The 12583-nt window shown below is 33.1% G+C and overlaps 1 protein-coding gene across 2 annotated transcripts in view; it reads right to left on the bottom strand.

Moving 5' to 3' along the window:
• Positions 1-290: 290 nt before the first annotated feature.
• STK39_1 (STE20/SPS1- proline-alanine-rich protein kinase) overlaps positions 291-12583 on the bottom strand; it is a 44217-nt gene continuing 31924 nt past the window's right edge. Inside the window, exons 11-13 of one of the 2 annotated variants that reach the window (XM_051210008.1) lie at positions 12308-12376; positions 6062-6123; positions 291-1997 (exon numbers count right to left, since the gene is read on the bottom strand). In XM_051210008.1, coding sequence (XP_051075494.1) covers positions 1899-1997; positions 6062-6123; positions 12308-12376 — 230 coding nt within the window. In that variant the 3' untranslated portion in view covers positions 291-1898. Of the gene's footprint in view, positions 1998-3693; positions 12377-12583 lie in introns of those variants that run through there. The other variant, XM_051210009.1, reaches the window with a different exon arrangement.

Below are 12583 nucleotides of genomic sequence, written 5' to 3'. Positions count from 1 at the left end.
AAAATCTTCTTAAACATTGGAATCCCTCTATTTTCCATTTAACAAGTATGATTTTCTTCCTTATCGTTCTTGGTGTTTGAATACCAGTGTAATCTGGATTTGTTGTACTCTTAAATATGATTATTTGGTAGAATATGAAATGTTTAACTTTTCAGTGAATTTATTAGTTAAATTTCCTGGACTATCAGCCAATTGTGGGAAGTCGATGGAGAATTATAGACAACACATAGATAGGTTAGATTCATACTAGAAAATTTTTAGTTTCAATGAGTTGAACATATAAATATTGGTACAAGGGGGCACCAGATACATATGCGCCACACAAATCTCATCTGATTTGTGTGAGGGCTGTGATACTGCCCGGGTGCCCAAACCGAAGCCTTTCACCTAAAGGTTTAATCCACAACGCGGTGGAACAACGTTAGGAGATTCAGTCCCATGGTAGCCGGTGACCAACGATTGATTCATATGCCATTTGTTCCTTCAGGATACTGGAGCCCATGTGCACCATTGGTTGGAAATCACGGTTTTTTTGGTTAAATCGCCGAACATTCACGAAAATAGACTTTACCTGAGCTTGACATGCTACTTTAAAATAACTAAAAAAAGTCAGCACTAATAATATGAGCAAGAACCAATTTGAGTCAACAAAATTTTATTAAAAGGGATAATACATAGTTTTTTTTGTTGTTGCTGAAAGTCATTATGCAAAATAAAAGCTGTCAGAAAGAAATAAGACAGAAGAAGCAAGTGTAAAAATGTAGGACAGTTTAACTACGTTGTATGTTGAAAAAGAAAAACAAACAAAGAATTATGGCTGACATGCACACATATACACACCACTGTCATTAACTTATTTCGATTCCCAATGTTGCGACGTAGCAAAAGAATTGTTTTCTTCCTAACATGCGACTTTCGGAAAGATTAAATGGTCATTACAGCAATTACACAGTAGAAGTTTTATTGTGATATATGTATATATGAAAGATGAAGAGAAAAGTGAACAACTGAATATCTGATTATGATTGATTGTTCATTAAATTTATGGAAAATTGGCAGAGAACATAAACTGCATATCAACAATTTAAAAGTAGATTCATAATGTAGTTATAGTTTTAAAAAGGAGAATTAAGGTAACAATAGTAATCAAATGAACACAAACTAAATTATGGATATAAAAAATAATATCTCATACTGTCTAGTATACAATTGATGTTCCCTTTCCCCCCCCCCCAAAAAAAAATAAAATTATGTATTTCTATACTGAACATACATATCATTAATTGTTTATAAGAAGGAAGACACACTTGTTAAGACAAGCATAAACAACAAACACATACATTTTAATATAATATACACCATAGAATTTAAAGCAGTCAGTTGAGTTATCCGTCAATATGAATATATAATCGTATCTAATTCTCACTAAGCATATTTACTTATATAATTAACAATCAAACTGAAATAATGCCAGTGATTGAGTAATGATAATAATAATAATGATTATGAATAGTAAGAGAGAAGGGTAGATAGCGATGCTTAGGAAGTGAATTGGAAACAAATGAATGAGAAGGACTGTAACAAAAAGAAAACATGGCTTTTTATTTCTCTGAAATCTTTTTATTAGTGTGTAGTGTAAAACACACACATACACACGAAATAATATAGCGAGTAACAGAACAGTTTTTTGTACTATTAGTAGTAGTAGTAGTAGTAGTAGTAGTAGTAGTAGTAGTAGTAGTAGTAGTAGTAGTAGTAGTAGTAGTAGTAGTAATAGTATGGGAGCTATTCATCATTTGGAAAAGGAATATATAAATAGACAGATCATTTCTATGAATAAACTTGTAAAATGCCGATTGTTTAGTAATCATCATTATGATGTGTAATAATAATGGTTTTCATGTTGTTGTCGGTGTACTAATTAGTCGAATAAGTACTTTTGCATAACCATGTAATTCGGATTCAATTGGAACTTGACCAGCAGCTGGTTGAGAATTCTAAAATCAATAAAATAATAAGTAAAGAACATGATCACTGAAGTAACTTTAACGTAAGTTCATAAAGTTTGTTCAACTTATATCATGTTAAACGATGATATGGGTGAGATGTAAATTTCTCAATCGAAAAGGTGATGTCATATATGTATATGAGTTTGTTCCATTACAATTAATGATTTCGAAAAAACCCTACCAATCTTTGAAGTATTGCTGGTGCATACAAAAATCAATGTAATAAGTAATACTGATGTTGAGTAATGGTATTTGAGTAAGGTGGGAATTTAGATATTGAGTTTATGGATCATCATTAAATGACAGTTGAAATATGGGTTTAGCAAGTTCAACTACCTCGACATCCACAATAAGAGAGAGGTTAAACAATGTGTTAAGAGTGGAAAATCTAAGATCTAACATTGGTTTAATTGATTGTTGTGCTGATAGATGGTATTCATCTAGGACTGATATTACACACTCAGTCAGTCAGCTACAACGTAGGACCAGGCACATATATGCATCGGTCCAAGTTGCCATACCTCATTAACAAAACAAGATGGACACCGGATTCATATAAGTAGTTAATTCAGAGGTGGTAATATATAAAAGAAAGATTGCAATAAGGATATAGTACAGGAAGGAAGAATTAGTTCGTAGAAAGAAAGATATGAATCAATTTTAATCTCATAGTTTAAGAGAAGATAGAGAGTGTATACACCGACGCCATTGTGATCGATTCTGAGCCATGTCACCTACAGTCTCCAACCATCGGTTACGACAGTCACGCGGACCCCAACCGAGTAGTCTGCATCTACCAACATGGCTCAGACTAGAGGTTAGTGACTTCAAGTACTGATGCCACGTTTTGGTTTGGCCGCACCTAATTCTCTTCCAACCATCTCCAATACCGGATAGCATTGTACGTCGTGGTAATCGGTGTTCAAGCATATGTCACACGTGGCCCAACCATCTCAGTCGATGAAGATTCATAACCTCATCAACCAATTAACCATCATTCCCTAATACCCTGCGTCTAACCTCACTATTACTTACCCGGTGATTCCAGCAGACGCCAGCAATATTTCTAAGACATCTGTGACCAAACACTAGTAGCTTACGCGTATCCTTTACCCTTGATGGCCACGTTTCACAGTTGTGAAGAAGAACAGAACGAAATGCAGTATACTAATCCTTTTATTGATAGACGGATATCTCTCCTTCACCATAGATGACTTCAGTTGGCGAAAGCCAAACGAGCTTTTCGAATCCGCGCTATTTTTACACACACTAATTATCGAGCATCTTACTATAAAGCGTCTCTCAAACTAAAAAGCTGAATGACGTAGATTTGCCTTCTTTCAAAGTTCTCTAAAACATTACACATACATCATCTTGACAACTAGAAAATATCACGAAAACCAACTACAGCTATTTGTTTTGTTTTTTTCTGACAATTATCTAATATCAAAGCATTGTATGCATGGTATATAATCTCTTAAATTAATAATCATTATAGAAACTTGATCGATAGAATTCTTTGAAAACTAAACCTGATTAGAACTTGGTTACTAATCAGTGTGATCAATCAATGAAATGGATATATTATTACAACTATATTTATATATATGTAGTATGATATATAATATAAATATTGATACTAATAAATAAGTGTATTTATTACTGAATTGTTTAAGCAAGTAATCTCTATGTTTTTATACAAAAATTTTTTTGAAAGAAAAACGAAACTTCATTCTTGTTTGTTTGTTTGCTTTTTGGAAATCCACTTTGAAGTAGATTGTAAGTGATACATATTGTCTGGAGTTTTATAAGTCAATAACAAATAACTACATCTCTATTTATCTATATTGAGTAAATACTATTTCAATGGTTAAGATAATGAGTCAGTTGAAGCTAGACCACCATGGAAAACCTGTAAGCACAGGACGGCCGTTTCGTCCTGTTGTGGGACTCTTCAGCAGTGCGCATCCACGACCTCGCCCCCTGCGAGATTCGAACCGAGGACCTACTGGTTTCACGCGTGAGCACTTAACCACTACTATAATATCCACAAAACCCATCTGATATTAAATACTATTTACTATGTTATAATGATACCTTAAATTAACAGAATACTTTACGAGTAATGTATGTAACAATGGTACTAGGTAATGTAGGCTCAAATCTTGTCATTATGAGCATTAATTCCATTAAGAGTGGAAATATATCTTGTTAGCAATTTCAAACTAGTTAGCCTCTCGATGGTAGTCTACAAATAATAAGGATTTTCGAAAGCTACATATAGGTAATATAGTTAGCTGCAAATTTACAAAACGTGTGGCTTAAGATCAACTATACAAACTTATACGGTAAACGAATCACAGGTAGCTAAATGAGAATGTCAATTAGAAGTAACTTGAAGGACAAGTGTATATCATTGGCTAAGAAATGAATTGATTTCCCAAGGGGTATATATATATATGAGTATTTATGTATTTTATTCTATACCCCAAAATACTTTCTCGTCCATTCTTGTATTCACGCTCAACTAGTGAGTTGGAAGGGTTAGCGCGTAGCACGTTGTGTATTTAGTATCAGATTTCGGACATTACCCTTTATAACAAAAACTTGTAGTTATTAAATGAGTTATATTGCTAAAAGCTCGGTTGATTTATAACTGAATAAGGACTAATGTTGTTTTCGTATCACCCTATTTGGTGCTGATCAAATTTTAATGATCAAGTTGCAGTGTGGCTACTAATCTAAGTGGTTAAACATTATGTTTGTACTAGATCATTGTAGATAACATCTCAGCCCTACTACGAATCAATTGTGGCTCAAAAAGCTTAGAGGTAAGATCTCAGATTGTGAGGATAGGTGATACGGATTTTAACCATACAGGAAATATTAATGCCTTCAAGATTGTGGGTACTTGATAGGTCGGTTAAAGTAAGTTGTGACTAGCTGATGAGTAAAGAAAGATATATCTGGTCACATAGAATAATAAGAAATTAACTTATATGTAAAACCGATTTCATTTTCACCTCACTTACTGACCGTCTTGTATTGTGTGATAAAATATTATTACTGTAGCTTATATCTGGCTCTTAATCAGTCGTCGAATATTCATGCGTGAATGTACCTTGTGAACAAATATCATATTATATTGATCTAGTTCTAAGTCCAACTCATCTAATTATCTAGTACTAAGAAAAACTACCCTCATATACAATATACTGATAATTATCTAAGCGCTCGCGCGCGAGACTTATAATTCCTGGGTTCGAATCTCGCGGGGGACGAGACCGTGGATGCACACTGCTGAGGAGTTCTACAATAGGACGAAACGGCCGTCCATTGCTTCCAAGTTTTCCATTGTGGTCTAGCTTCAACTGACTCATGATCTCAACCATTGAAATTACTATAATATCCACAAAATTCCTTCTGATATTAATTATCTAAGAGTCATGAAAATCAAATTTAACTAATCGACAGTTCAAAACATGTAGCAATATACATGTAATCAAGTTATATAGAAGAAAATTTAAGAAAGTCATGAAAGTTATTGTCTAGATATTTATCATATTATCATTAGATCTCCTTGTATTATCATGTTTTAATATTCTCTTACTTGTAAGCGTTCATTTGACTTACAAGCTATTGTTATATGTTTTACTATTCTAGATTAATTATCAATTATTTAATTCATCACTGCTTGGTTGTTGTAATACTTATAACTGAGCTGTGTATATATTGTGATGTTTTTATAAGTTGTTGGAGTATAGTCTGGTATTTGAGGCATATTACTGTATAAGTTTTGAAATATGAATGAATAGCGTACAAATAGAGAATAAATCTACATGTTTTTATTTTATTTTAACACATAGATATTGGTACAAAGAGGCACCAAATACATATGCGCCACACAAATCTCATTTGATATGTGTGAAGGCTGTGATACTGCCCGGGTGCCCAAATCGAAGCAGGTGGTTTTCTGATCTTTTCTTTTTGAAGATACACAATAAAAATGAAAATATGATCACTAATTATGTGTTTGAAAACCAACAACTTACTAATGGTAAAATACGTTCACGTTCACTTGGATTACTGACCAATTCACTCATGTGATGTGCAACTACAGAAATATAATGGGAAGATAAACAGATGAAAATAAAACTATTGGTTATATAATACTAACCTGTACAGAAATTAACAAAACGCAGCAATGTATACATAATGATGGGATAATAAAGTGAGATAATATTGATTATAGGCAGGTTAAATATTGATGAGACTATAATTTATGCACGACCTTTCGATGAACACCAAAGTGACATTGAGAAAATCTTATTTGCTACGATCTAAAAAGAGTTACATATTAAGGTGAAAATTTAGTACAGGAATCTAGAGTTAGAGTTTATCTTTTCATCACGAATCAACATCAGTTATAATACTAAAATGCTATTTAATCATATAGATGAATGAATTTCGTGCTACAATCCGAGACTCGCTATATTAGACCTGATTGGTTCGTCCATAGACTCACCTGAATATTCGTATAAAACTAAGATAGTTAGAATGTATGTACTACGTGTACCAGATAACGAGGTTATCTAAACAAGCGTATGAATTTTTTATTACCTAACTGATGTAATTTCGACAATTAACCCAAACTATAAATGTGTGAGTTTGATTAAATCAATGTCTGCACCCCAATCTTTACCTATCCTCCAGTTGGTTGTAAACACAGGTAATCAATAACTTACCCACAGTCGATTAACACTCAACACACACACATACTCTTCCCTGTGTGATTGCTTTCTGTACGCTTGTGGATTTTACTAATTATTGAGAATAAACTCTCCCCACAACTAGTGTTCTGGCATACAAGTAAATTCATAATACTACTAGGAGATTTGGCCTGCTTAAAATACTCAGTTGACCGAGAGGAATTAACCTCAACAGTAGTATAAAAATAGATTGGAAAAAAGTCCAGAAACAGTCTGATTAATATGCTTTATTACTACTCCATAAAGTCAATAACTGTTGATTTAACTTATATCGACCAACTAACATATACTAGTGTAATTCAATGAGATAGTATTGTAAACAATGTTTAATAATGTTATATGTCATTGATCAAAATCTATTGTCATGAAATAGGTGCATTAATTTCTAATCTCTTCCTAAATTTCTAAATGTATCATATTACTTCATACATTCGGATTTTGTTATTTTGTCCATCCTTTTGCATAGTTACTCCTTCAAGAGAATTTCCTTATGATCCACACAGTAGTAGGAAACAGGATTAACATATAATTGATTAGTCACTGAGTAGTGATTATAGTTATTTTTCTCTACTCTTTCTATCGATCAAGATGCCATGTGGCCACTAATCTAAATGACACGACATCATCTGCTGGTAGCACGAATAGGACAATGGTAACAACTTGAACTGTGAAGTTGGATAAATAAGGTTTGAATCCACTAGGAAGTATTAGCCCCTTTGGGATTACAGGTCAAATAGTACAAAAAGTAGATTATTATTATTATTATTATTATTATTATTATTATTATTATTATTATTATTATTATTATTATTATTATTTGGACACATGAATATTGGTACAAGGGAGCGCCAATATATATGCGCCACTCATACATGAGTGTCCTACTGACAACCTTCAATTACCTAATAGGGGTCAATGTAAATTTATGACACCTGAAAAATTATTTTATGGACAGGTTAATTGAATGAATTAACAGGCATTACTTAATGTAATTCGTTACAGTTCACCAATAGCATTATAAATGCAAACACGCACACATACATACATACACAGTTACATGTAAACCAATCCTTCCCTTTTTTCATATTATTCCATTAATCAATTGGAAATTGTTTACTTTTAACAAGACTTATTGAATAAAGTATAATTTGTGTGTGTGTGAGGGAGACTTGCATTTCCGTGATGTTTTTTCTTAATATAATGAAACATACACACATATCAGTTTGTGCTGAAACTCAATGTTTAAATAATCATCATTTGGTTATTGTGTTTTTTATTCTTATAATAAAAAAGAAATATGACAACGTAGATTAACATAACATAACTTTAAAGGTTTAATTCCACATAACTTAACAATAGCATAGACACATAGAAGAGATTAAATAATATCAAATGTAATGGAGATTTAGAAATAATAATTGTAGAATGTGGCTACCAGTGGCCTGCAATATGTGTGCTTCGTCCTATTTGAGACTCGTCAGCTGGATGGACCTGCATACCAGGATCGACATTTACTCTAGGATTCAAATTCAGTACAGTTTTCTCCAAACTCCATCGCGTTATCTACTTAGCTACTGAGTCCAGATAGGCATTAACTTGTGCAAAGGTACAGGATAACGAACATCAACACTAGGGTGTATGTAGATTCAGATAACGAGTTCAAAATAGGGTGAAATAGGTGGGTTTTTTTTTATCTCACTGCTAGCCATAATACAAATATACTAAAACTTCGATCAAACATTTGCAACATAGACATATGGTTTTTGCCTACATATGGGGGGGAGGGAGAAAAGTTTACTGATACATAACTACCTAGAGTAAACCCTACAATAACAGAGCGATTATGTATTCCATTAAAATAGTAAAAAAAAGTAATCAACCGTTACCAAGACACATATTACATATTGAAACAGATTTTCAAAGATTTGTGAATAAATACTTTACACAGTCCTATTAATTAACGTTGAAAAGCTACATTATAAATCTGTATGTAGACAGAATAGATAAGTACACAAAATTAATAATCATTATTAATACAATTTCTCCTGGCTTACGATCATAGATGTACATTCTTGAAGTCTCACATTAGGACGAAATAGCTTCATAGTTTTCAGTGGTTGTCTAACTACGATTAATCCATTATATAAACTATGCAAGTTCAACAATTACTTACAAGCCCTTATAGCAATAGAAAGGACCGATCACAATTAAATTATGCATAGGTGACTAAAATTCAGTTCTACAGGTCAATAAAACACTATTTCTATCTTAATTAACCCATTTTCTAGATAATAGTGTCACTATAACAATACTGATTACTCCAATATATTCAGTTATATACTAAAAAAAGATCATATCCAGTTGTAAATACTACTCCCAAATTCTAATCTTTTCAATTTTTCATGTCCCTTTCTTTTTTCTCTTTCCAAATTTATTTCACTGGATTATGCTCTTTAAATAACATCTTCAAACCCTAATGTTTCCGATTACTGCTTATACTTTTACTACTTCTACCACTATGAGATTTGAATCGACAATTGTATCTGCGTGCTAATGTTGTATGGCAACTCGAACTGATGTACGTACATTTATTTATTTGAACACATAAATATCGGTACCGCCCCCAAATGCCCTGGTATGGCCGAGAGTGGGGTGGGCCCGCTCTCCCTCTCGAAATGCTCTCACACGGCCACGCGTATACAGCCTCTGCCAGCGAAGTCCTACTAACCACCTTCTCGAACCAATCGTTAGTCACCGGCTACCATGAGACTGTATCTCCTTACGATGCTCCACTGCCTTGTGGGTTAGACCTTTAGGTCAAAGGCTCGGGGAGTGGCCCCCTAAGAAAACCACCTGCTTCGGTCTGGGAACCCGGCCAGTATCACAACCTACACACAAATATGATGAAATGTCAATATTTATGAAACGTACATACGAAGTTCTGTGTTGTTGACTGACTGACTACTTTAAATATTAGAATGAAATATCTAAATTGTAAAAATTAATAAAAAAACAACCTAAACAGTTAAAATGTTTTATAAACGGATCTTTGTCATAAAATGCATTAGATTAAGAAAACTGTCATAATTGAAGAAGTTTATTAAAATCAATTGAAAAATAGAGAGAGAGAAACCATTTTAGAAACAAACAACCATATTTTCAACTGTATAAATTTAATCATTCAAATCAGAAAAACAAACAAACAAACAAACAAACATGAGAATAACTATCAGATAAATTTATATCATTTACATAATAAACACAACTGCATAGCAATAGCAAATAGTGTTGATATGAAAAAAAAATAGGATTTCAGTAGTGAACAAAACGGGTATACAGCACACACACACACACACATACATACATACATACATACACAGTACCGTTGCATAAAAGGTGGAAATGGGTTTATGTCTCATATATATATTTATATCATCATGAGAATAGTTTTAAAACTCTGCCTCACCTAAAATGACCTTTAATGAAATTGATAAAACATAAATTTCATACATGTAAATCATAATCTAAATACAATCGTGTTTAGATTGACATAGTTATTCGATTCATATGTTTTGTTGTTAGAATACTACAATAGAAAAAAGGTGTAAATGATAACTAGGTTGACACAAACATGCACATACACATACACACAAATTGATACTGAACAGTTATCGATACTAATATACGATTAATATACTACTAATGATTTAATTTACTTAACATTGAAGAATTATACAATAGTGATAAATTCAGACATAGTCGAAATTCCACTTCAATTAAGTTAAATGTAAGACCACTGAGCCGGCATCCAATGGTGTTAATGTCTAACTTCAACTAATCCACGAAGTTAAGCAACACATCTATCATTGTCTTCAGTGAGTTACTATCTCACAACAGACCCGGTTGAACTCTACTGGTCACTGCTTCTCACTAGAATTCTAGGAAATACTTCTTGAAGCCAGTCACTAGTGAGCATATGATGATTAATATCAGAAGAGGTTTTTTGTGGATATTATAGTAATTTCAATAGTTGAGATCATGAGTCAATTGAAGATAGACCACCATGGTTGGTGGCTCAGTGGTCTAGAGGTTAGCCACTCGCGCATGAGACTGATAGGTCCTGGGATCGAATCTCGCGAGGCGGGATCGTGAATGCGCATTGCTGAGGAGTCCCACAGTAGGTCGTCCAGTGCTTCCAGGTTCTCTATAGTGGTCTAGCTTCAATGGACTCATGCATTCAACTACTGAAACTACTATAATATCCACAAAACACCCCTTCTAATATTAAATGTACGAGTTAAATACACTTTACGAATTATTTACAAAAATAAAATAATCAAGGTTCAACGCTGATTGAAAATATGCTAAATTTATTTGAAGTACATGATTTAATGGAAAAGTGAACACAATCATTCTATAATCAAAATACTGAAAATTAGGAAGCGCTAAACACTTGTTGCGACTGTTTAACAATGAATAACCCTATCTTAAATAGCAAACAGGTAATACAACAATTTAAGTATATTGTTTTCGAGCATTAAGTGATAGATCAAAAGACTCTTTTCAATTTGCTGGGATTTAAAAGAACGATTAGTATTACTAGCCCTTGTATACAGTGGAACTCAAAGCTGAAAATGTAAGTCCGTACTTAATAGATGAATGATCATAATCACTAAATTAACAATGAACATAAAACTCGTCAGTCACTGAGGTAATGTTCATATTCTCAGCATCAACAAACTAGCGATATAACAAGACAACCATCGATCAATACCATCATAATATTACCACTCAGATTTGCTAATCACCAGCTACGATAATCATGCGGACCCCGATAAAGTAGTCTCCATCGAGTTGCATCACACAGTTTAGAGATCATTGACTTAATGGACTGATGAGAGGTTTTCATTTGGCCGCCTCTAGCTTTCCGCTAATCTACTCATATATGAGCCAGTATTACTCGTCAAGGTAGGATTGCTGATCATATGTATTACATGTCCTAGCTATCTCAGTAGATAAAGGTTCACAAGTTTGTGAATCAACTTATCATCCTTACCTAGTGTAGTGAACAGAACACCAGTGGGGACAATAGAATGTATTTAACACAAAATTACAGGACTTGTTAATAAAATCTAACAATCATAGAGTAAATGCTTAATTTGTAAAATGCCCACCAACTGTCTCAAAATGACTCAGACTTCATTGTTCTTGCATTTTCATACAAATTGCATTCTGTTTCGATTCTTTACTGTTCGATCCTCTTGTCTCTCTGCTGCCAGACCTTCTGTTCATGACTAACACCATCTACTACTTATGTCAATATAAGTACCACACGCCACACTAATACTTAGTATTAAATCTCGAAATTGATCACTCAACAGTCTCAACTTACACGAGCAATAACATCGGAAGCGCCTATTATGTCATATTAGTAAGTTACTACTAACCTTAACTTTTAGAAACAAAACAATAGGGCATAAAAATAGAAAAAAACTGGAAAAACACATGAACAAAAAATTGAACACTAACCCAATAATGAATCACAACCATCCAGTAAATCGGCTTGGACTAGTTCACGTGCTAAAACATCAGCTGAATCTGTAAAAGTCAGGAAAGAGAAATAACCATCAAAGAATATTATCACTTCAGTACACTACAATTAAACAGAAAAAACATATAAATCATTATATATTATAGATCAGATAATGTTTATTATACATGAAACAAAAAAAGCAGCAACTTAAACTCACTTTCATTGATAGTGCAAGTATGAATTTTTCGAAAGGGTTGGAGAGGAAGATAATC

This window comes from Schistosoma haematobium, chromosome 1, assembly GCF_000699445.3.
Source record: "Schistosoma haematobium chromosome 1, whole genome shotgun sequence".
Lineage (NCBI taxonomy): Eukaryota > Metazoa > Platyhelminthes > Trematoda > Strigeidida > Schistosomatidae > Schistosoma > Schistosoma haematobium.
This window is presented reverse-complemented; position numbering and strand designations above follow the sequence as displayed.